The sequence below is a fragment of the Physella acuta genome, unplaced genomic scaffold (genome assembly GCF_028476545.2).
Source record: "Physella acuta isolate Inbredline_101_S28 unplaced genomic scaffold, ASM2847654v3 ptg000124l, whole genome shotgun sequence".
NCBI lineage: Eukaryota > Metazoa > Mollusca > Gastropoda > Physidae > Physella > Physella acuta.
Genome location: NW_026731643.1, coordinates 330216 through 357062, shown reverse-complemented (window position 1 = coordinate 357062; position 26847 = coordinate 330216). Strand labels below are relative to the sequence as shown.

At 32.2% G+C, this 26847-nt stretch overlaps 1 protein-coding gene across 1 annotated transcript; it reads right to left on the bottom strand.

The window, feature by feature from the left end:
• Positions 1-1332: 1332 nt before the first annotated feature.
• On the bottom strand, positions 1333-25725 carry LOC131934949 (angiotensin-converting enzyme). Its single transcript, XM_059291221.1, has 14 exons — positions 25704-25725; positions 21822-22008; positions 20351-20509; positions 19953-20042; positions 18504-18627; positions 15528-15719; positions 15171-15244; positions 14771-14943; positions 14317-14441; positions 12142-12240; positions 11852-11996; positions 5702-5800; positions 2121-2243; positions 1333-1848 (listed from the first exon to the last, which is right to left on the bottom strand). Exons 2-14 carry the CDS (start codon positions 21996-21998, stop codon positions 1662-1664), a joined length of 1767 nt encoding a protein of 588 aa, XP_059147204.1. The 5' UTR covers positions 21999-22008; positions 25704-25725; the 3' UTR covers positions 1333-1661.
• Positions 25726-26847: the final 1122 nt, after the last annotated feature.

Genomic DNA, 26847 nt, shown 5'->3' with positions numbered 1-26847 from the left:
TCAAGCTACAATATTAATTAAAAACATTTAAAGTACTGAAAAAAAATTCATAAAAAATGTTTTAATATCAAAAGCTTTTATATAAGAATGCACTAAAAAGTAGAAAATAAATACATTTCTTATAAATAGTACACTACTATTTATATAATTATAAAGAAAACCGCGGGTAGCTTCCTAAATATTAGTAAAAAATAATATAATATAGTGACCCACGGTTATTTTATAGTTATATAAATATATATATATATATATATTTAAAAACATTTATTTATTTTCTACTTTTTAGTGCATTATTACATAAAAGCTTGTTATTAAATTTTTATATTTTTTTTTATAATTATAAAAGCCTTTACTTTGATTATATCATGAAAGTTAAAATGGACTATCTGACTCTACGCATGTATGTAAGTATGTAAGATCTAAGTGTCGAGTATATGTTGATTAAAAAAACACACAAATTACTTTTCTTTACCGATAGTTTTTTTAGAGGCCAGTGCAAGACCTGGCCGGGAAGGCTAGCTATATATATATATTATATATATATATATATTATATATATATATATATATATATATATATATATAGAGAGAGAGAGAGAGAGAGAGAGAGAGAGAGAGAGAGAGCGAGAGAGAGAAAGAGAGAGAGAATATATATATATATATATATATATATATATATATATATATATATATATATATATATATATATATATATATATATATATATATATATATATATATGTATATATATATATATATATATATATATATATATATATATATATATATATATATATATATAGAGAGAGAGAGAGAGAGAGAGAGAGAGACACAACAAATAACTGTATAATTCAACAAGTAGGCCTACATTTAATAAATTCAAAGTCGCTACTTAAATCGTTCATCTTTTGATAAGTTTAATCAAGCACAACTTGAACTATAATAAAGTAGTTAATTTTTATTAAGATGTAATAGTTATTTTAAAAAACCATCCACCAAGAGCTGTTTATTTTTTTTTTAATTCCCAAAAATGTATCTCTTTTCTGCATGGTGTGTTGAAAATATAATTTTACCACCAAATACAAAAAAAATATGGAAACATGGAGTAATGATCTCATCTTAAATTTGTGTTGAATGTTATAAAGGTTTACATTTGGAAAAAAGTTTTTAGTCTTATATTTATATACAAAATTAATATAAAGGATTGTTTATATACTATACTTTAAAAATAATAATAACTTCTACTATTAGATAATATATATATATATATATATATATATATATATATATATATATATATATATATATATACATAATTTCTTTCATTCTTTTTATATCTGATTAACCAGCCACAGTAGTTAACATTAAAGAAAAATAATTCGCTTGATAAAAATAGTGTTAAAAATTGTATCTCGTTTAGTCAGAATAAAAAAAAACTGGGCATTATGGGTCCCGTCCGTAGTTTTTACTAATTTCTTTATCCAGATACTACTCAAAGCTTCCATGTATTGTGTTGTAAAATGATTTTATAATTAGCCATCATAATCATTATTATTGAAATACCATTGCTAAAGCAGCCAAAAAAATTATTGATACAAAAGAAACAAACAAAAGCAAAAGACGTTTCAAAATATGATTATCCATTTGATTATTGATTAACAATTAGGTTTCTGGAACAACACTTGGACATTGTTGCTTCCAACCGTAGTCGTTGCCATTTTCTTTGACCAAATAATCCAGTAACGGCTTGAAGTAGTCGATCAGGGGCTTAGCGTCCATTTTGTACTGGCCAGTGAGGACGTACATGGCTTCTGGCCAAGGCTTTGATGACCCAAGTCTCAACATTTCGCTGGAATTTGATGAAATTAACGAAAACAAATTATAACATTTCGCTGGAATTTAATGTCGTATTCATGAGATAAAGGAAGATAAACTATAAAAATTCATTGGAATTTTAGATTAAATACGCACTGTTACAGTAAAATAGTAGAATTTATCATTCATAATTTTGCAACAAGTAAATTAAATTTACTATAAAATACTTTAAATAAAAAACTTTATTGTAAAAATAGTTCACCTGCGCCATTTTTAAACATTTAAGACAAAATCATATTATATTACCTTAGTTTTGCACCTGCTTGTTTGCTTTTATATATATCACACCTGTGTAGTTGACCCGTGTATCCAGAAATGTCACAGAGAGCTTTGTAGAACTGGAACTTAAGGATAACGCCTACAAAATGGCTGACGAATAGACAAAAAATGTTAAAAAAGTAAAACATAATATAATATAAGATGTAGGTGTAGGTGTAGGTGTAGGTGTAGGTGTAGGTGTAGATGTAGGTGTAGGTGTAGGTGTAGGTGTAGGTGTAGGTGTAGGTGTAGGTGTAGGTGTAGGTGTAGGTGTAGGTGTAGGTGTAGGTGTAGGTGTAGGTGTAGGTGTAGGTGTAGGTGTAGGTGTAGGTGTAGGTGTAGGTGTAGGTGTAGGTGTAGGTGTAGGTGTAGGTGTAGGTGTAGGTGTAGGTGTAGGTGTAGGTGTAGGTGTAGGTGTAGGTGTAGGTGTAGGTGTAGACGTAGGCGTAGGCGTAGGCGTAGGCGTAGGCGTAGTCGTAGGCGTAGGCGTAGGTGTAGGTGTAGGTGTAGGTGTAGGTGTAGGTGTAGGTGTAGGTGTAGGTGTAGGTGTAGGTGTAGGTGTAGGTGTAGGTGTAGGTGTAGGTGTAGGTGTAGGTGTAGGTGTAGGTGTAGGTGTAGGTGTAGGTGTAGGTGTAGGTGTAGGTGTAGGCGCAGGGCAGGCGCAGGCGTAGATGTAGATGTAGATGTAGATGTAGATATAGATGTAGATGTAGATGTAGATGTAGATGTAGATGTAGATGTAGATGTAGATGTAGATGTAGATGTAGATGTAGATGTAGATGTAGATGTAGATGTAGATGTAGATGTAGATGTAGATGTAGATGTAGATGTAGATGTAGATGTAGATGTAGATGTAGATGTAGATGTAGATGTAGATGTAGATGTAGATGTAGATGTAGATGTAGATGTAGATGTAGATGTAGATGTAGATGTAGATGTCGATCTCGATGTCGATGTCGATGTCGATGTCGATGTCGATGTCGATGTCGATGTAGATGTAGATGTAGATGTAGATGTAGATGTAGATGTAGATGTAGATGTAGATGTTTTTGTAGATGTAGATGTAGATGTAGATGTAGATGTAGATGTAGATGTAGATGTAGATGTAGATGTAGATGTAGATGTAGATGTAGATGTAGATGTAGATGTAGATGTAGATGTAGATGTAGATGTAGATGTAGATGTCGATGTAGATGTAGATGTAGATGTAGATGTAGATGTAGATGTAGATGTAGATGTAGATGTAGATGTAGATGTAGATGTAGATGTAGATGTAGATGTAGATGTAGATGTAGATGTAGATGTAGATGTAGATGTAGATGTAGATGTAGATGTAGATGTAGATGTAGATGTAGATGTAGATGTAGATGTAGATGTAGATGTAGATGTAGATGTAGATGTAGATGTAGATGTAGATGTAGATGTAGATGTAGATGTAGATGTAGATGTAGATGTAGATGTAGATGTAGATGTAGATGTAGATGTAGATGTAGATGTAGATGTAGATGTAGATGTAGATGTAGATGTCGATGTCGATGTCGATGTCGATGTCGATGTCGATGTCGATGTCGATGTAGATGTAGATGTAGATGTAGATGTAGATGTAGATGTAGATGTAGATGTAGATGTAGATGTAGGCCTAGATGTAGATGTAGATGTAGATGTAGATGTAGATGTAGATGTAGATGTAGATGTAGATGTAGATGTAGATGTAGATGTAGATGTAGATGTAGATGTAGATGTAGATGTCGATCTCGATGTCGATGTCGATGTCGATGTCGATGTAGATGTAGATGTAGATGTAGATGTAGATGTAGATGTAGATGTAGATGTAGATGTCGATGTCGATGTCGATGTCGATGTAGATGTAGATGTAGATGTAGATGTAGATGTAGATGTAGATGTAGATGTTTTTGTAGATGTAGATGTAGATGTAGATGTAGATGTAGATGTAGATGTAGATGTAGATGTAGATGTAGATGTAGATGTAGATGTAGATGTAGATGTAGATGTAGATGTAGATGTAGATGTAGATGTAGATGTAGATGTAGATGTAGATGTAGATGTAGATGTAGATGTAGATGTAGATGTAGATGTAGATGTAGATGTAGATGTAGATGTAGATGTAGATGTAGATGTAGATGTAGATGTAGATGTAGATGTAGATGTAGATGTAGATGTAGATGTAGATGTAGATGTAGATGTAGATGTAGATGTAGATGTAGATGTAGATGTAGATGTAGATGTAGATGTAGATGTAGATGTAGATGTAGATGTAGATGTAGATGTAGATGTAGATGTAGATGTAGATGTAGATGTAGATGTAGATGTAGATGTAGATGTAGATGTAGATGTAGATGTAGATGTAGATGTAGATGTAGATGTAGATGTAGATGTAGATGTAGATGTAGATGTAGATGTAGATGTAGATGTAGATGTAGATGTAGATGTAGATGTAGATGTAGATGTAGATGTAGATGTAGATGTAGATGTAGATGTAGATGTAGATGTAGATGTAGATGTAGATGTAGATGTAGATGTAGATGTAGATGTAGATGTAGATGTAGATGTAGATGTAGATGTAGATGTAGATGTAGATGTAGATGTAGATGTAGATGTAGATGTAGATGTAGATGTAGATGTAGATGTAGATGTAGATGTAGATGTAGATGTAGATGTAGATGTAGATGTAGATGTAGATGTAGATGTAGATTGATGACCACATTATTATGGCGTATTTTGTCGGCATTGGCATTTTATTTCTATTTTACTCTTTAATAATGAGATTTTGTTTTTTTAATTTTTCTATTTGTTTCATGTGAAGTTATGTTCTTTTACTAAATTTCCTTGTGTTTTCAATCGAGCGTTAACGACAGACCAATTAGGGAAACCATTATAGTTAATAATGCGTATAATTCTTGTAATCCTGAAAGAGTTTGCGTTTTTTAAAATTACATGGAAGCCATTGAGATTGAGATGGTGGTTGATGAGGCGTAGTATAATTAATGTAACAATGGGTAGAGTTTGTCTCTATAAGCAATACGAATTAATATGAAATATAGTTCAAATGGAATTTAATTGTACCATTTACATTTTCCAGGTTGGTTCCATTATTAAACATTGGAAAATATGTTCTTTATAAGAAAAAAAACCCATTTCAAGATGAAAACGGTAGAATAAATCAATTATTTAAAGCTTTAAAATATCTTAGTGTAAAGTTGATTTTTTTCGAGGAACTGCAATTTAATATATTAACAATATCACGATTTCATACTCGAGATAATAATAACATGTTGCCGCTATTTTCTATTGGTCAGTTTATGCAAAATGATGGTGGTACGAATTGCACATTAGTACGGATTGACAAAAAGCTATATATATATATATATATATATATATATATATATATATATATATATATATATATATATATATTTATATATATATATATATATATATATATATATATATATATATATATATATATATATATATATATATATATATATATATATAGATGTAGATGTATATTGATGCATTTATATATATAGTAAAAGTATATAACTAACCTCATGAGTGGTACATTAGCAGTTATATGGTCAATGGTGCCAGGGTCGAAGTGTGAACTGTTTATTGTAGAATATGGAGACAAACCCTCGTATTTACACCTGAAGGTGTATACATTATACATATAAGAATAATATTTAAAATATATATCGTCTTAGACATCTACTTAATAACATACCAGCATTCTCGACAGCTGTTTCGATATTATTTGTACCTACATTTATATCACTTTATATTACTTACAGTCACACAATCCATCTATCTCTATACTACTAAAACTCAAGTTTGTTTACATGTTTGAATATTAATTTTTTTTTTTTTTGTTTGTCTGATTGTCTACTGAAGAGAATCTGCGCTATGGGGAGAGCTGTAAAATAGTATGTAGGTAGAGAACAATTTTTGTTTTCAGACAGACTGTTAATCACAAATGTATTTAAAGACGTTAATTAATTTATTGATTTATTCATGGTAGATTAACCCATATTCTGCTAGCGTCCCACTTAATGATACGCTTGTAAAAAAAAATGGCTAAAATTTATTAAAAACTAGTTAAACACATTGTATTTGAAAATGACTAGACTATTGAATTTGTGTGTGTTTTGGGAAAAAAATAATTTAGAAAAATGTTATAGTGCCGGATTTGCAGGCCTTGTCAAAATGGCGGAAAAAAGAAAACATGCGCACAGGAAAATGCATATCTTCTAAAATATTAACATTTTAAGTGCAAAATACATTTGAAACTTGTAGCATATATATATATATATATATATATATATATATATATATATATATATATATATATATATATATATATATATATATATATGTAGATGTATATTGATGCATTTATATATATACTAAAAGTATATAACTATTTCTATCCGACAAAAATTTAAGAATAGCAATTTTTTTTTACTACTTCATTATATCAAGTGTACAACAAGCGTCCCATAAGTGGGACACTAGCAACGAATGGCCCCATGTAGATTGTTACACAAACGTCATATTTACTGGACACTAGCGAGAAACACAGAAGCAAATGTTTATGTTAAATGGTTATTTATGGTGAAACAATTGTTGACTTTGTTAACCGCTGACTTTGGAGTGTTAAGTAGTAGTTATAGATATTTAATTATGACCTTGACCTATATTTATGCGGATTGTTACACAAACGTCACATTTATTGGACACTAGCGAGAAACACAGATGCAAATATTTATGTTAAATGGTTATTTATGGTGAAACAATTGTTGACTTTGTTAACTGCTGACTTTGGGGTGTTAAGTTGTATTTATAGATATTTAATTATGACCTTGACCTATATTTTCTTATCTATTATTGTATTAAAAAATTGCAAATATTGAAAAACTTACATTTTATTTTTAAGTTTTCAGAATTACACTTACTGAAGTATTTAATACCATTAAATACAAACTAATTTAGTATTGCTGTAAATTTACTAGCCCGTGATATTAAAATTATAACAAACCAGAATAATAACAATGGCCACGATTTAGGTGAAATGATTCAGTCATGAGGGTTGGGTAACTCTCTTCATATAAGAGAGCTTAAGCTACATATAGCAGAGACGTGAATTAGCTGTGTACTGTTGTCATGCCCCATTAATATTCCCCTCCAAAGGTTCCAGATACCAGTTTTACTGTGTTAACTTTTTAAGGAGATAGCTGGTACTAGAATGGGAGCTGTTCGAATAGTGAGGTGTATACATGGATGAGAGCCATGAACACTCAATACAAGCCCCCAGAGACGGATCCGTGCCCTAGAAATAAGATGTCTGATGTCCTAATGTACACCTGTGAGGATGGGGGGGGGGGAAATAGCGAGGGTAACAAAAGAGAAGATGGCTGGATGACATCTGGGACTGAACCGGATCATCTTTTGCAAATTCACTGAGGGCAGAGTTTCTTTCAGGCATCATTTCGGAGGAGGGGGGGGGGGCTCTGCCCCCAGAACAAAATGGAATTTATATACAAAACATACTTTTACCATTGTCCAACGCCCCCCAAAAAATTAATTATTTATATTTAATTATATTACAGTTTCGATGAATAATAAGAATATTTGTGAACATGTGTGTATAATTAGATGTACTAGTCACAGCTTTACTTATTTCCAAGTGTTATCCGCTTTGATGGATGCTAGATTGAAAGAAAACTAGAATTTTGAACATAATTTCTGCATTTTAGACCATGGTATGGCTAACCCTATTGATCATTATCAGTATTTTTAGCATTCCTAAAATGTAATCATTGGTCTAACAATACAAAATCAGTATACAGCTTAATTTTCGCGTGATTAGCCATATTTCATGATAAAATATTTTATTTTTCTATAAATGTACATGGGGCCGTTCGTTGCTAGCGTCCCATTTATGGGACGTTTTTTAAAAAATCAATATTTAAAAAGTATTGATTTTTTAAAAAAAAATCCATAGGCATTACTTTATTCAGTGCCCAAAAGCTAAACCATATAAAAAAAATATAAAAATTTGAGACCTTGGGATGATATGGGTTAACCACATTAATTTTAAAAGTTTAAAATATTGACTTTACTTTGATGGAATAGTGACGTCACATGATTTATTTACTTTTTACATCAACAATGGCGGCATACATCGAGAATTGTGTTCCCATTCCAATGTTTAGCGCGTTCTAAAGCTAATTTTCTTTCGGCTATAGCATAAATGATACGTCCGTTTGCTGTTTTTATTACGTTCCAACACACTTATATAAATTTGCAACTGTCTTTGTCATTTAGTTTTACAATAAATGTCTCTAGCTCTATAATCTGTCCAAGAAAGTTATTTATAGATCCAAATTATTTATAGATCTAAATATCGGGTGGCCAAGAAAGATATTTATAGATCTAGATCTAGATACTAGGTCAAACCAAAGATTAATTAATAAATATAATCCATTTTAAAATCATAAAACATTTTTTAGTTTCTTTATTAAACTACTTTAGTCCTTAAATACTTGAGATAAATCTTTGTGATTTATCTAGATCTAGAATAGTTCTAATCTAGATCTAGCAAGAGTTACGCAAAAACTAGACTTAAGCAAACTAGTTGTAGAATCTAGATAATTCTATATAGATCTAGATAATAATGAATTTCTATTCTAAACTATTTCATACCTTCATTATTTTATATAAATCTTTGTTTGTTTAGCTATGAAAGTGGCATATTTAAGATACAATTTAATTTGAAAGTTACTAGACTTAGATCTAGATCCAGATAGGCCTAGGGCCTATGCGCGTAAATCAAGTTGCATAAGGAGACTCACAGTATTAAGTTATACCACAAAAAACACCAGTGATGTCACGAGTCTAGACAGCTAAGTTGTTAGTGTAATAGGCTTTCGTGTAGGTGGCAGGGGTTCTAGGCAAATCACGTCAATGTTACTTTTTTTTCAATTGTTTTTTTTAGATGTGAATTATAAATTTGACTATCTGAACTTGGCGGGATACAGGGCAGATGAAGTAGAGTTCATCTGTTTCTTTGTCCTAAGCATATGAAAGGATAGTGTGGTCAGAGACATGCTCGGTCTGAATCTTTTTTTTTTAAATGATAAAAACACGTTGTCTGAGATTTGGCGGGACACTGGGCAGGTGAAGTAGAGTTGAGTAGGTCACCTGTGACGTCATATATGAAGGGATAGTGTAGTCAGACCAATGCTCAGCCGAAATCGGTGTTTTAAAAGATAAAAAACGTCTTTTTGAATGTGAGGTGTGATTATTTTGTGATGATAAGTGACAGATGTGATGTCATTTATGGATGACCCCCGAAACCCACAGTTATCCAAGTTGATGATCGGGTAAGTCTAGTATACTACTAACACCGAGAAATTTGTATATCTATTTATGTTTTGTTTTTATTTTTTTTATACATTTAAGAATCTGCACTATGTTTAGAACTGTAAAATACGTATTTTTGTAGAATCTTCTTTTTTTACTAAACTAATAAACACAAATTTATTTAAATACGTTAATTAATTTAATGATGTATTTAATTGTAAATACAACAATTAAATTATAAGAATTCAGAACATAGACTGGTTTTCATTAACGACACTTGATTTATTTAGTAATTTTGACAACATGTTGCCCATTCAAAAGTTTTACGCATTATAAAGCTAAAATTTCTGTCATATATAGCTTGAATAACACAACTGTTTGCTTTTTTAAAATTAGAATCCAGCACTAAGATCAATTTTCAATAGGACACGCTGGGTAGTTGTTCTAATTTGAGTCTACAATAATTTATCTATTTATAGATTAGTAGGTTCTAGATTCTAGATCTACAGATAGGCCAAACCGAAATCAATAAGTTAGAAACAACAAAAAGTTAACGAACGCCAAAACAAAATGTGCATAATAGTGCGCAATATTATTAGTACTTTATAAATATACATGCGTTTTTTGAGAAATCGGAAATAGCGTAAATTAGTACTTCCGGTCAACGGAAATTACTCAAAATTTGACAAAAAGTAGAGAATTAGATCTTTTACTTACTTGTGAAATTTCAGTTATCTATCTGAAATAGTACTCAAGTTATAGGCTTTTGAAAAAATTAAAGTAGGAAAAGTACCACTTCCGATTATCGGAAATCGCTCAAAAGTTGATACAGATCTACGACTTTGATAAAATACTTATATATGAAATTTCATCAACCTAGCTGTACCGGTACTCAAGTTATTGTGTTTACACACGGACACACAGACAGACAGACAGACAGACACACAGACAAACAGACACACAGACATACGGACAAGATTGCAAAATTATGTTTTTTCGTATCAGTGAGGTGTAAAACGTCGAGATTTGTAAAAATCTCGATTTTTTTTATACGATTACAAGACTTTCTATATACGAGAAAGTAAAAACGATGTTTTTAATAGAAAATAAACCGGGACTGATCTCCCCTAAACTTTCTCGAATATTCTTATATAAAACAACAGGGGGTGGGAACTCGGGCTATAGACATGATTTTTAATCCATTTTAAATACTTAAAGTTTTAAAAATAGAATAAAATCTCGTAGACGAAAGAATCGCACACCAAGTGAACGCCAAATTAAAAAAAGTGCATAATAGTGCGCAATATTATTAGTACTACTTTAAAAATTTACATTAGTTTTTTGAGAAATCAGAAGTAGCGTAAACTACTGCTTCCGGGCAATGGAAATTAATCAAAATTTAACAGAAGGTAGATAATTAGATCGTTTACTTACATATGAAATTTCATTTATCTATCTGAAATAGCACTCAAGTTATAGGCTTTTGAAAAATTCAAAGTAGATAAAGTACCACTTCCGGTTATTGGAAATCGCTCAAAAATTGAAACAGATCTACGAATTTGATAAAATACTTATATATGAAATGTCATCAACCTAGCTGTAACGGTACTCAAGTTATCGTGTTTACACACGGACAGACAGACAGACACACAGACATACGGACAGAATTGCAAAGCCCAGTTTTTCAAGACTGGATTACGCATAAAACCTCTTAATTTTGATAAATCGGGATTGATAATTTTTGCCCGATTAAAATAAGTCCTCTATACTTCGGATGTGATGAAGAACTGAGGTGTAATACGGTGAAAATTGTTAAAATTTCAAGTGATTTTTGTGCACGATTACAATACTTTCTCTATACTTCGTATATACGAGAAAGTAAAAATATGTAATCTGAGATGTAACTTTTTTAAAGATGTGAATTATAAAGTAGCCCATCGGGATTTGGCGGGGCACTGGGCATGCGAAATAAAGTTCTCCTGTTTCTGTGAACAAAGAATATGAAGGGATAATGCATTCAGACGCATGGTCGGCCGAAATATGTGTTTTTAAAAGACAAAAACATGTCGTGTCACGTTTTTTGAATGTGGGGTCTGGCTTTTTGTGGCGATGTGTGACGAAGGTAATGGGAAAAATAAAAATCGTCAAACAAACGTATTTCCATTTATTGATTATACTCGAAACCCACGGTTATTTAAGAATAATGGCTAGTCTAGTCTATTTTAAACTTACCTATATTCCCACGACCAATGTAAACATTACCTGCATCTTCACTACATGTGTAAACATTACCTGTGTAAATATTACCTATTACCTTCTACCTGTGTAAACCTTACCTGTACTCCCACCACCTTCTGTTGTAGTTTTCTTTAGTTGTCTCCCCACTAAATACCTCCCATCTCCACAGGTCAGCGATATAAATAAACGGGATGAAAGTAATCGTTTTCTGAGCCTGGGCCATCAAGAAGTTGATTGTGGACTCTAGAATTTTAATTTGTAATTTTAGTCATTAAAATGAATAAACTTATAATAGATTACAGCTTATTAAAATGTGTCATAAAACGATGATCACATATGCTCTGACTAATGGCTTTTGGTTGCTAGAATTGAAAAATTCTCTTCTCACCCTTGTCGTATACCACCTCTTTGATCAAGTTGATCGACTTCAAATGTTCCTGCGTTTCTACAGACAACGATATTGTGTTGCCTACAGCCTCTAGAAAGCCTTTAGTTAAATACAGAAAAATATTTTTACTTCACATTTTTGCACGCTAAACCAATTATAAAATAAATATAAATAACCTTTTTAGGCAAGTTCCCTTTTCCTAACCTGAAGGTCTATGTGGAAAGTCCACATGTTTTTCTGACCTCGGCAAATGAAGGGATAGTGTGGTCAGCACTAAGCCCAGCCGCCATTACTTTCCCTAAAGTGAATTAGGTACCTATCAGAGCACATTGACAGTCTACTGACCTGAACCCGCTAGACCACTCTGTCACTTTATAGCTACAAGATTTAGGGGATAAGCTCCTTACAAAAACACCAAATTCCTAGTTTTTCGTCAGGATGAGTTTCTTGCACTTGTGTATACTTTGTCAATTTTTTTGTGTTAAGAAAAAAATAGACTTAATGAAAAAAAAGTGTTTGTTTAAAATACCTCTTTTATGACCCTATTAATTAAAAATTTTTTTTTCTCAATCTTACAAGCTCTCTACGAAACGTTTTTTTTATCCGTTATCATATTGTATTTGTCGTCATTGGAATGCTGCATTTCTCATGAATTTGATACTCTTATTCTCAATATTCTCGGAAAAAACCCAATGCTTACTATCAGCTTTACAAATAACACGGATATGATATTTTCGTGACCAACTTTTCGTTATTTTTTGCTGTTTTTCCCTGTTTGGACTTTTTTAACACTAGAAAAAAGACTATTGCTTTTTATTTATTAAACAATGACTAAAATATTTTCAGTAGGCCTAATTAATTTTTGAAAAAATAAAACTTTTGTCACGAGGGAATAGTGATGGATTTAATAAAAAAAAAGGTTTATGGTAAATAATATGCAAATTTTGAAACATTTAAATACTAAAAAGGGTAAAAATATTTTAGACCTTGTATAAATGCTTTCTGGTAGCTATTTCATAACGTTGTCGTGACAAAAGTTTTAATAGATACTGAGATATAAGCAGTTTAAATTTGATTGCTATAAGTGCACAAATAAAAAAAGCATTAGCATATTTACAAGTACCGACCAATTCAAAATGGCTGAGGTTTCTTTGAGTTTCCATGACTACCAAAATTGTATTCAACACTTTTTTTGCTGTTTTATACTTACTGTTATGTGTCAAACATGGTAAAAGTATTCAACAGGGGTTAGATCTTAAATTGTAAAAAATAGAAAAAAAACTGTGCATATCCCCTTAATGCACTAAAAAAAGAAAATAAAACTAATTTGCATTTTTTTTAATAAAATGTTTTTCACTCATGTGATCTTTTACATATTTTTGCGACCAAATCTTTTTAAAAAGAAAGCAGATTAGTTTCATTTTATCTTTGACTGATGTAATGCTAGATATTACTTCAAAACAATGTAGTAATTCAAGAAAAGTGGGATCCTTTAGTTTTTTTACTAATTTCATAGTGTGTAATTATTTTATTTAAACTATCCTTTTAAGGTATCATACACTAAAAAAAAAACATAAAATTTCAATGTAGTTTTTTTTAAAATAATTGTCAAACAATTTTTTTTACTGAAATTGTGTACAGCCTAAAGAGTAGGCCTATAGTGTTTTAATGACGATCACGTTAAAAAAATAAAACAACAATTAGTTAAAAACTTAAAGAAGTTTTTTTAAAAAGAATTAAAGTTGAAACATTGTGTGCAGTGAACAAATAAAATGAAAACCATTACCATTTGTTATTAAACCATTTAACCCAAAACTGCAATCGTTTACAACATTGAATGCAGTCAAACATTACTAAACTCACAAAAATAGACCTTGTTTCACCTGAAGTAAAGAGTAAAGTTCTCTTTTGAAAGCTGACGGTCTATATGGTAAGTGAACTAGAGTTCATCTGTTGCCTTGAAGAGATGGTGTGGTCAGCACTATGCCAGCCGTCTTTACTTTCCTTAACTTGAGTAAGGTTCCCATCAGAGTTGGGTGGACTCAGGGACCGTCTACTGACTTGAACCCGGATTCGAACTCGAGACACACCGGTTAGCAGTCCAGCTCTCTACCGCTAGACCACTCCGTCCCCTTATCTAACCAAAAGAGTTTTAAAGTCAATGCTAGCACTGACCTGGATTGGCTCCGCCCCTAAAAACAAATGGTTGATTCTTGTATTGAAGAAAATATTGAATATATCCCATTTCGCGGTGGGTTATACTAAAATAGTTTTCCGACATCTCCGTGCATTGCTTAATTCTAGGCAAGAAGTTCATACAAAGAAATGTGAACATTACAATTAAAAAGATTCACAGTGGCGGAGCACGGGTATGCAACTAATATATATATATATATATATATATATATATATATATATATATATATATATATATATATATATATATATGTTTATGTATATAATTTAGCATTTAATAGCATGATAGTTGATATGTTGATTAATTTTTTAATTTTTTATTTTTTATTCTTTCATATGTGTCCAATTTATTAATCAAACATACATTATTAAAAACCTTAAATTAGTGTATTTTTTGTGTATAAAGAGTTAAGTTCTTGCAAACTAAGCTCACCGAAAATCTTTGCCGTTCCCAAAATCCCAAGCCGAAACAAAGCAATCAACTTTTCGTCCATCTTTAGGTTTTTCCATCAAAGATTTTCTCCAGAACTCCTCCGGCACTGAAATCATCCCCAGCGATTTGAAGAAATCATCAGCGATCTGGAAAATCTTCATGGCTGTGTAGTTCTACAGATTGACACACAAAACATTAAAGTTCTACAGATTGTCACACAAAACATTAAAGTTCTACAGATTGGCACACAAAGTATTATTACTATTAAAAACTGAATTCTACCTAAGTGTACAAACATGTACAGTTCGATTATTGAATGTGTATTTAGCGAACTAGAGACTTTCTAGCAAAAGAAAATCTTATTCTAACGCTTACATTTGTAACTAACAATACCACTCACTTGTTTGACCATTTCAGCAGCAATATCAAATGAAGTTTTACCGCTAATTGGTGGTTCCAAATCCATCGCATACCCTACAATGGTCATTTATATGAAAACACAATATTTAAATGTTTACAATGCATTTCATGCAAGTTTATAATATCAAAGACAGAACATTGTGCAGGTGTGTATATTGTCTAGCCCTATTACTCTATCTCAGAATACAGTAAACGCTCTCTCCCCAACCCATCTCAATTCAAACTCACAAAACGTGTGCACAGTTGCCTTCCATTGTAATAGAATTACCCCCCCCCCCCCCAACTAACAGACGTGCTTGTATGTTTTCTTCTTTGCATTAGAGTCGCTCGCACTTACAATACAGATTTTCTGGGATATGACCAGAGGCAGGAAACGTGTCGTTCACATGGATCGCCTTCAGCTTACGTCTGGCATATGCGTGGAAATGTTTGTACAAAGGTAGGACCTGGTCGTACAAGGCTCGAATATTGTCTTTAAAGTTAGCGTCTTCATAGTACGACCTCCAGTAGGCGCCGTAGTCAGAGTGACCTAGAAGACGAAATTATATAAAATAATGGCGATGTAGATGATGATATAAACTAATAAATCGGGAGTGATCCCCCTTAAACTTTCTCGAATATTCTTATATAACACTACGGGGGATGGCAACTCGAGATATAGACACTATTTTAAATTCATTTATAATTACTTAAACTTTTTAAAATTGAATAGAATCTAGTAAAAAAAATAATTGCACTAAGTGATCGCCAAATAAAATGTGTATGATAGTACAGAATATTATTAGTACTTTGTAATATCACTTCCGTTTTTTGAGAAATCGGAAATTAGCATAAATTACTACTTCCGATCTACGGAAATTACTCAAACTTTGACAGAAGGCAGAAAATTTTATCTTTTACTTATATTTGAAATTTCATTTATCTATCTGAAATAGTACTCAAGTAGTAGGCTTTTGAAAAATTGAAAGTAGAAAAAGTTCCACTTCCGTTTATCGGAAATCGCTGAAACATCGATACGGATCTACACATTTGATATAATACTTTTATGTGAAATTTCATCAAGCTGGCTGTAATGGTACTCAAGTACTGTAGACACACATACATACACACACACACACAGACATACGGACAAGATTTCAAAACTATGTTTTTCCGAGGTGTAAAACGTCGAGATTTGCTAAATCTGTTTTTTTTTTGCACGATTAAAATACTTTCTTTTAATTTTGTATACGAGAAAGTAAAAATTACTCATCAATTCCAAAGTTTTAATTTTTTTCATCAATATATTAATATGTAAATATTTTATAAGCTTTGATTTAGCTTGATTTAAATAACGGAAATAGATCTTTTGTTGATTTAAATTTATGACCAACTTTTCCAAATCGCTTTATTTAAACTTGAAAATTAGAGTCAAGATCCGATAACAGTGCAAATTAATTTAACTTTTTACTTACTTTATGTTTTACTACTTTTTACTTTCTCGTATATACGAAGTATAGAGAAAGTCTTGTAATCGTGCAAAAAAAAAAATCGAGATTTTTGCAAATCTCGACGTTTTGCATCTCACTGATACGGAAAAACATAATTTTGCAATCTTGTCCGTATGTCTGTGTGTCTGTGTGTGTGTGTGTCTGTGTGTGTGTGTGTCCGTGTGTAAACACGATAACTTGAGTACCGTTACAGCTAGGTTGATGAAATTTCATATATAAGTATTTAATCAAAATCGTAGATCCGTATCAACTTTTGAGCGATTTCCGATAACCGGAAGTGGTACTTTTCCTACTTTGAATTTTTTAAAAGCCTATAACTTGAGTACTATTTCAGATAGATAAATGAAATTTCATACGTAAGTAAAAGATCTAATTCTCTACCTTCTATTAAATTTTGAGTCATTTCCGTTGACTGGAAGTAGTACTTTACGCTACTTCCGATTTCTCAAAAAACTAATGTAAATTTTAAAAGTAATAATAATATTGCGCACTATTATGCGCTTTTTTATTTCACGTTCACTTGGTGTGCAATTAATTTGTCTACGAGATTTTATTCTATTTTTAAAACTTTAAGTATTTAAAATGGATTAAAAATCATGTCTATAGCCCGAGTTCCCATCCCCTGTTATTTTATATAAGAATATTCGAGAAAGTTTAGGGGAGATCACTCCCGGTTTATTTTTTAAATAATGAAAGATTACTTTTTACTTTCTCGTATATACGTAGTATAGAGCAAGTATTGTAATCGTGCAAAAAAAAATCGAGATTTTTACAAATCTCGACGTTTTACACCTCACTGATACGGAAAAACATAATTTTGCAATCTTGTCCGTATGTCTGTGTGTGTGTGTGTCTGTGTGTGTGTCTGTGTGTCTGTGTGTCCGTGTGTAAACACGATAACTTGAGTACCGTTACAGCTAGGTTGATGAAATTTCATATATAAGTATTATATCAAAATCGTAGATCCGTATCAACTTTTGAGCGATTTCCGACAACCGGAAGTGGTACTTTTTCTACTTTGAATTTTTCAAAAGCCTATAACTTGAGTACTATTTCAGATAGATAAATGAAATTTCACATGTAAGTAAAAGATCTAATTCTCTACCTTCTGTTAAATTTTGAGTAATTTCCGTTGACCGGAAGTAGTAATTTACGCTACTTCCGATTTCTCAAAAAACTAATGTAAATTTATTAAGTACTAATACTATTGCGCACTATTATACACACCTTTATTAGGCGTTCGCTTGGTGCGCAATTGTTTTTTACTGAGATTCTATTCTATTTTTAAAAGTTTCAGTATTTAAAATGGATTAAAAATCATAACTATATCCCCAGTTACCATCTCCTGTTGTTTTATATAAGAATATTCGAGAAAGTTTAAGGGAAATCACTACCGGTTTATTTAATAATAACTTTCCGCGCTATAATGGGTTGTGCTTCTCTTGGTTAGTCATCCGTTTTATTTAAAAGTAAAAGTAAACTTTCCCTTTCAAACCTGACGGTCTATGGGGCTAGTGAAGTAGAGTTCACTTGTTTTTGTGACCTCGGCATATAAAGAGATAGTGTGGTCAGCTCTATGCCCAGCCGCCTTTACTTTCCCTAACGTGAGTTAGGTACCCATCAGAGTTGGGTGGACTCAGGGACGGTCTACTGACTATTCGAACGCTAGACCACTCCATCCCATTCCGTTTAATGTACGCGATTAAATTCTATCAAAATGTAATGTTTTTAAGCTTTTATTTATTAATTTTCTGTCAAATGTTTTAATTTTTAAAAATGTATTAGTCAAGTCTCAGTGTTATTTTTATAATTCTTAATTCTACCCAAAAATCGAATGGCTTCGTTGCTAAGTGAAACATATTCAGAATACAATTTTTTCAATTTGGCATCAGGCGAGTCTGTGCTGTCATTTTCTGAAACAGAAAAAAAATTAAAGTTGATAGATACCTTAAAGAGGTATAGACGGTGTTTTATTACTTGACTAAAATTTCATTTTGAGAAACTTTAATAATTTAAATTAACTATTGGAAGTATTTTATTATCCCGTTTAAGTACAAATGCACATTTTAATCAGGTTTTCCACAAAAAAAACATTAATATTAGTTTCATAAATCAAACTCTACAATCAATAGCAACAAATTCAAATGTATTTAATTAACTAATATACTGATTATTATTTAATCTTAAGGGGGATCCATTTATGACGTCTCGCTTTTTCTGCGATTTTTGCTTTTCTCTCCTTCCACAAAATATCCATTACTCCAATACAGTATAATGAATTCACATTTCCGCCTTCCACATTACCCGAAATCAAATTGTTTTGTGTAAACCAGAGGCGTAGCTAGGGGGGGGGGGGGGGTGCGGAACGCACCGGGTGACACCATTTAGGGGGGTGACACCAAGGCAAAAAATAGCAAAATATATAGAGACAAACTTGAGGGGGGGGTGCAAATCGAAAGTTTGAGGGGGGGGGGGTGCAAATCGAAAACTGGAGGGGGGTGCATATCGAAAGTTTGAGGGGGTGCAAATCGAAAATTTGTCCACGGGAAGGGTCGCTACGCCTCTGGGGGGTGACACCATTAAGTGCCGCACCGGGTGAAACCCGACCTCGCTACGCCACTGGTGTAAATAGCAATTTTACAAAATATTACTGAACTTGGATGGCTTTGACTATCATAACTGCAAATGAGTTATTTCCCTTTTTAAGCTCGCTTTTGTCTGTCATTTATATATATATATATATATATATATATATATATATATATATGAATGTATGTGTGTGTGTGTCAGAAAGATAGTATAAGCGTTAGTAGGGGCATTTTCTTCTACTTCCACCACTGGTCATTTGAGCATTAAATAATATCAGTATTATTTCGGTATCCGTATGTAAAATTGCGATAATGAAAAAGTACATAACTGGTACATTGTTCGACTTGGGGTAAGTTACTGTGTGTTATTTACTTTGTGATATGTATCATCTACAATTTACAATGGAAAAACAATTTTAAATTCCAAAACCGGTATTCTACCGATGTCTACATCTTTCTAGGTCTAAGAGAAGGGTCTCTATACAAGGTCGACCCAATTACAAAGTCGAAATATTGTCGATAATTTATGTAGAAATGTCAATTAAAAGATTAAAGAAAAATGTTGAAAAATTGTGATTTTATATTCGAAGATGTTTTTGTTTTTTATTGAGTGAACATTTAACTCAGGGGCTCAGTGGCATGGTGATTTTAGGCTCAGGAGCTAAGGGTTAAAGTGTTAAAAACATCGTCTTTTGTCAATTTCAATCGTAAAACATAACCTGGCTGGACACCATCTTTGTTGATGAAGATCATTTCTTTCAGTACTTCTTGCAGCTGGAATAATAAGTAAACAAAGTGATGAAAAGTGTATGGAAAATAAAAATAAAAAGAACACGTGACGCTGTGAACCATTATTTGAAATAAAAACAAGATATGCACAATCGTCGTACAAGATTTACTTCAGTAAAAAACAATACAAGCATGAGGCATGGCAAAATAAAAAAAAAAATATATTAACTTTCGCAGTAACAGAGCGAAATAAAGAATCTTAAAGTTATGCAACCTTAACAAAACCCCATCATAGGAATAACAAGTTATTTTGGTATGAAAGGAAATTATGATATAACCTTGACTGAACTCACCCTGGCCAGTTTTGTCTTGTTTTGTTGTGCGTCGGTATCTATGTCCATGATTTTGGAGAACTGGCGTTTTTGTATTGGAGTCAAGAGAGTCAGATTGAATCGTGACGCATTTTTATATGCTTCCTGCCTAAATCTGGAGTATTCCATTTGCTGGTCCGTCTTGATAAGATAGAAAACGTTATGTAAAAGTGAATTGTATAAACAAATTTAATAAATAGAATATTAATGAATTTATATAAACGCTATATACAACACATTTTTGATTTTGTTTAGTTAAAATCGTTAAAGCAGGAAAAAAATATATTTAACGGCATCGAGCCAGCCAATGAGAATTACAGAAAATGAGAAAAAAATGTATGTGTGTATATACTTTTTAAATCAACACATGATTATTTATAAACCAAAGTGGTCCGGTACCCGATAGGGCACTTCGCGGCGCCTTAGTCGCTTCATATTTGGCAGGTTCCTGTCTTGGGGCAATAGAACACGGGGGCCTGTGACGGTTGGCCACAAAATTCACGAAGAGGGGGTTAAAACTGACCTCGACTGACCGGCGCCTTATATGAGCTATATATAGAAAAATAATTCCCACGTAGGAACATCTTCATAACTCCTAAGGTCGTTGACCGACACTCGGGGGTGGCAAAAAAAATTATGGCATGTTCGGGAAAACTCCGGAAGGCATTTAGAACTGACTGGTCCGAATTTTCCCTATATAAACATTGTTAATTTTGTGAAAAACGATGACTATTTTCAAAACATTTTTAGGGTACTTTGGCTCTGTACATCTGGCTCATTTTTCCATACACCTGGGTAAATGAATCGGCGTTATAGATTAACTATCGGTCAGCCGCAGCTCACACGGCGAGGGCTAAAAAGTGAAATTCTCCTAACTTGAGCTATACATAAAAAATTGACGAACGATCCCCCTGATATTTTGTTAGTTCGTAGACCGACCCTGGAGGGTAAGGAAAAAAAAACTTTATTGCCGTAGGAAAAAAATCCTTATGGTCGTTAAATTTGTCCAGATGCCGTATTTTCTTTTATAAGCATAGCAACTGTTTATGAAAAAAATAAACAAAGACTACGTGTTTCTATTAATACATTTTCGTTCAACCTTCGTGTTTTACTTTTATCAAATGCATTTTAACTTTAAAAGTGCTTTAAATTATTAGTGTTTAAACTAAATGTTTCCATTTTTTTTTTTAAAATCTAATTTTAATTAAATCGATTAATAAAAGTAAATATTAAATTATCATTCAGTAACCGCATGTAGTGATAACTTAACTTCCTACGTAAATATCATGTTATTCATTATGTTTGTGTTGAAATGCTTAGCTTGCAATCCACTTTTGATTATCATTTGTAACGCTGTATCATTTAAATTAAAATCAACTTTTTTAATATATTGTTGGATCGTTTAACTTAGCACTTTTGTTATGTTATGAAATTTTTATTTTGTTTAGCTTACCCTCAACTTTTTGTTATAATCTGTAATGTTGGTTTTGTAGTTCCATTCAGCCGATTGACAAGCTAGTTTAAGTTTCTGGATTTCATAATCAAAATTCTCTAGGAAATCCTTCACTCCGGTGTTGATTTTTTGACCCCAACATACTAGGCCACAAGTCAAGATCAGAAATCTCAGCATGCTGCTTCTCCTGTAGATACAGTAAAGACTGCAAAACATATTAAATTTACAGCGGTTATACTAGTGTTGTTGTAAATGTTTTGACAATGGACTCACAGTCACCTTCAGTTGAATAGAATGTAACTTTTTCCCATAGTCAAAGGAAAACATTTTTCTAAAACTTCGATTTATTTCTCCGTCTTTTAAATAGTAACACTGATCAGTGTAAAATGTACTTAAGTTACATTTTTTGCCAAAAGAAATTGAGACAGGCATAAATCATCCATGTTAATTAGGAACCGGGAAAAAGTACACAAATTGTAAAAATTTCATTAAAAAGCTGAAACATTCAATATATATTAACACCATTTTAAAAACCTTAACTCATATCTCTCAAAACTATAAAACTAAAAATGACTAGGTGTAGTAAACTGCAAGCCGCCAAGGCTCAGGGCCCAAGACAAGGCAGAGAAATTATGTTTGCAAATGTGCAAGCATTACTTGCGAATGACATTCAACTTTTCCACGTTGTGCTAACTATATTAGTGGTCGAAGTGGTTGCGTATCGTACAGCTTATTTTTGTGGCTTGTGTTACATTCAGTTAGGTTCAGAGTTTCTTTTTTTTTTGCTGCTGGTATTTTTACCTTCTAGTATACGAAGTATAGAAGAAGTATTTGAATCGTGATTTTCACAAATCTCCACGTTTTACACATTACTGAGTCGGAGAAACATAGTTTTGCCATTTTGTGCGTATGTCTGTGTGTATTTAGATTCGTATGTATGTCTGTGAACACGATAACTTGAGTACCGTTTAAGCTACGTTAATGAAATTTCATATATAGCTATTATATAAATTTGTAGTTCGGTTTTAACATTTAAGCCATTTCCGGTAACCGGAAGTGGAACTTATTTTTGTTTTTCCAATATCCTATAATTTGACAACTGTTTCAGAGAGATAAACGAAATTTCACATGTAATTAAAATTACTAATTCTCTGCCATCAGTTAAATTTTGAGTAATGTTTGTTTTGACCGGAATAAGTACTTTGCGTTTTTCCAATTTCTCAATAAAACATTAATTTATACTCATATTACGCACGATGCATAAAATGTTTACGGTTCTTTGGTGCCATTTCCTGTTTTTTAATTGGTTCTTTTTCTCTATTAATTAAATTTGACAATTTATAAATGCTATCTAAATACTACTAAAACTCAAGTTTGTTTACATGTTTGAATATTTGTTTTTGATTTTTTGTTTGTCTGATTGAGTATTGTGAATAGTTCTACTCTATGTGGACAGCTGTAAAATAGTATGTAGGTAGAGATAAATTTTTGTTTTAAGACAGACTGTTAACCACAATTTTTTTTAAAGACGTTAATTAATTTATTGATTTATTCATAGGTAGATTAACGACATTTTAAAAAAGATTAGAACAACTACTAGACTCGACGAAACAGTGACGTCACGGTTTTTTGTTTACTTTTTAGTATAATAAAATGGCGGCGTCTATAGAAGAAGATAGTGTTCCCATTCCAAAGTTTAACGCGTTCTAAAGCTAATTTTCTCTCTACTATAACTTTAACAATACGTCCGTTTGCTGTATTTATTACGTTCCAACACTTAAAATCAATTTTCAACTGTCTTTTTCATTTAGTTTTACAATAAATTTCTCTAGATCTACAATCTGCCCAAGAAAGTTATTTATAGATCTAGAAATAGAATCTAGGTCAAATCAAAGATTTATTAGTTATAAATACAATCCTAAAAAAAACAAGACTTAAGAAAACCAGTCGTATATCTAGAATATAGATAATTCTATCTAGATTTAGTTAATAATGAGTTTCTACATACTAAACTATTTTAGACCTTTATTATTTTGTATAAATCTTTGTTTCGACTATGCTAATTTTGAAATGCTTGATCCAGGGCCAATTTGCGTAGCTTAAGATTCATACGCGGCTTCGATACCGCTAATTTTGCTAAATTATAAACGTAAATTCTAAATATGGCTCAGTCTTAGATATAAAATATAGATAATTCTATCTAGATTTAGATAATAATGATTTTCTATATACTAAACTATTTTAGACCTTTATTATTTTATATAAATCTTTATTTGGAATATGCTAATTTTGAAATGCTCGATCCCGGGCCTATTAGCGTAGCTAATGATTAGATCTAGATCTAGCAAGAGTTACGCAAAAACTTAAGTTAAGACTTAAGCAAGCGAGTCGTAGAATCTAGATCTAGATAATTTTTATCTAGATCTAGATAATTTCAAACCTTCATTATTTTATATAAATCTTTGTTTGGGTAATTAAAGATAAAATTTAATTTTAAAATTACTACTACTTGATCTAGACTTAGATCTAGATCAATGCGCGTAAATCAAGTTGCATAAGGAGACTCAAAGTATTAAACCATAGTGTAAAAATACATCTCTGACATCACGAGTTAATAGCTAAGTTGTTTGTGTACTCGGCTTGCATGCGGGTGGCACAGGTTCTTGACCAATACGTCAATGATACATATTTTTTGCAATTTTTATTTTATTTTTTAGATGTGAATGATTAGTTGCCTATCTGAACTTGGCGGGATACAGGGCAGGTGAAGTAGAGTTAATCTGTTTATTTCTCCTAAGCATATGAAGGGATAGTGTGGTCATAGACATGCTCCGCTGGAATCGTTTTTTTAAACGATAAAAACATGTTGTCTGAGACTTCGCGGGACACTGGGCAGGTGAAGTAGAGTTGAGTAGGTCACCTGTGACGTCAGTATATGAACGGATGGTCCGAAATCGGTGTTTTCGGTGCTTTTAAAAGATAAAAAACGTATTTTTGAATGTGGGGTCTGTTTTTTGTGACGATAAGTGATACTGCAGTAGCGTAGCGAGTGGGGGGGGGGGGGGGGATGGGGGGGGCGGGGGCCATATGTCCCCGGGCGCCGACCTTAGGGGGCGCCAAAATGGGTTGGAAAAATAAATTGACTGGTTGAGGGGTTTGCAAATCGAAAGTTTGAGGGGGTGCAATTTGAAATCTTGAGATGGGGGGGGGGGGGTGTATATCAAAAGTTTGAGAAGGGGGTGCAAGTGGAAATCTTGCGGGAGGGGAAGGGTTCAAATCGAAAAGTTTGTCCCCGAGCACCGGGAAGGGTCGCTACGCCTCTGAGTGACAGACGTGATGTTTTTTATGGATGACGCCCGAAACCCACAGTTATCCAACGGATGACGGGTAGTCTAGTATAATCTAAAATTCAAATACCACAGTAATTTGGATATGTGGAAAGCATTCATAATTTTTTTTTCTGGAAATCTACAGTGTTTTTATAAATTTAAAACGAAGTATATATATATTATATATATATATATATATATATATATATATATATATATATATATATATATATATATATATATGTATCAGTATATGTATCAGTATATATTTATACATGTATATGGATTATGTATATGTATTGGTTTTTCTTTTATAACGTTCATGGTGTCTTACAGAAATTCTAAATAAAAAATGAAACATATTCAGGAGATAGTATTAAACCGTTATCCTTTTATTGTCAAATGATTAACCATTGGATACAGCTTTAACCCAAAATCAAATTACATAATATTGTTAAAAAAATACACTAACATCTTCCTTGAGCTTGGTCAAGTTTTTAACGAAAGTACACGTTTTTACTTATCCAGAATATCTAAGAATAATACAACTTACTTTATTGCGTTGTTAACCTGCATGCAATCTTTATTGCAGCCAAGCACAAAATGGACACCCGCTGCAAATGCTGAACCCACGTGAGACTAATTTCTACTTGTAGCAGTGGTTCTAATATTTTTAAAATACCGAATGCATTTCTTATTGAGTATTAATATTGGTAAAAATTTTTTTTCAAAAATATCGAATGCACACCTTTAAGTAAAAATCAGTCCTCAATCAAACCCACTGTATTTTTCTTGTAGCTATGGGCCAACTTAAACCCAGTCTCTGTTCTCAAAAGATCTCTGAACATATCAGATTACCAAATTACGCATTTCTTAGTGGTCGTTGGGTGATTTTTTAACGTTTTAAATAAGGCAGCTAGATATGTACTTAAATACAAGATGCATAACCAAAAAAGCATGAAAAAGAAGATAGCTACACTGTACCGTTTGAACCATACAGTTCATGGGGCAGGTGGGATAGAGTTAACCTTTTTCAGTGTCCGAGGCATATGAACAGATAGTGTGGTCAGCTTTTAGACCAACCGCCTTTACTTTTACTGACTAGAGTCAGGGACCCTTCGGAGCTGAAGTTACACAGAGTCCATGTTTATGTCATTATAAGGATATACGTATGTAAATGTTAGATCCAATTACATATTCGCCATTGATGTTCACAGGTTAGCCTAGTTCGAAGTATGGTTATAGTGTTTATCTATGGCTACTGGTTTACGCTACGCTAATCGTTTCATACCTAATGCAGTGTAAAATTTGTAAATTTCAAAGGACGATTAAAGTTTGTCAGATTGTTTTAGAATATTTTGGACAATGACAATGTTGAGGAGCAAAGAGTTCACGTGTAACAGGTGGCTGTGAATAACGGGCAGTGTGGTGTAGATGTGCATGTGCTTGAAGCGCAATATGACGCTGAGAGTAGATTTTGTTGTGAGTTGGGGTAATATAAAAATTATTAAACACTACATAAATGGCCCGTTGAAGGGGACATACAACGGGAGGTAGGCTGTTAGTGTTGTCTTTTTCTCTAAACCGAAACAAAAAACCAAAAACACCATATAAACTTAGAATTAAACTTGAAAAAAAAATGTTATTAAAAACGATCTTTTCAAAATAGGAAATAGGATTTATATTAAAAATTGATA

What these genes read in the sequence shown, in the direction of transcription:
- LOC131934949 (XM_059291221.1), bottom strand. Translation starts at nt 21,998, where the DNA reads ATGCTGAGATTTCTGATCTTGACTTGTGGCCTAGTATGTTGGGGTCAA. An exon ending in AGAGGTGGTATACGACAAGG is followed by an intron (nt 11,997 to 12,141) that starts GTGAGAAGAGAA and finishes TTAAAATTCTAG; the next exon opens with AGTCCACAATCAACTTCTTG. An exon ending in CAAGCAGGTGCAAAACTAAG is followed by an intron (nt 1,849 to 2,120) that starts GTAATATAATAT and finishes ATCAAATTCCAG; the next exon opens with CGAAATGTTGAGACTTGGGT.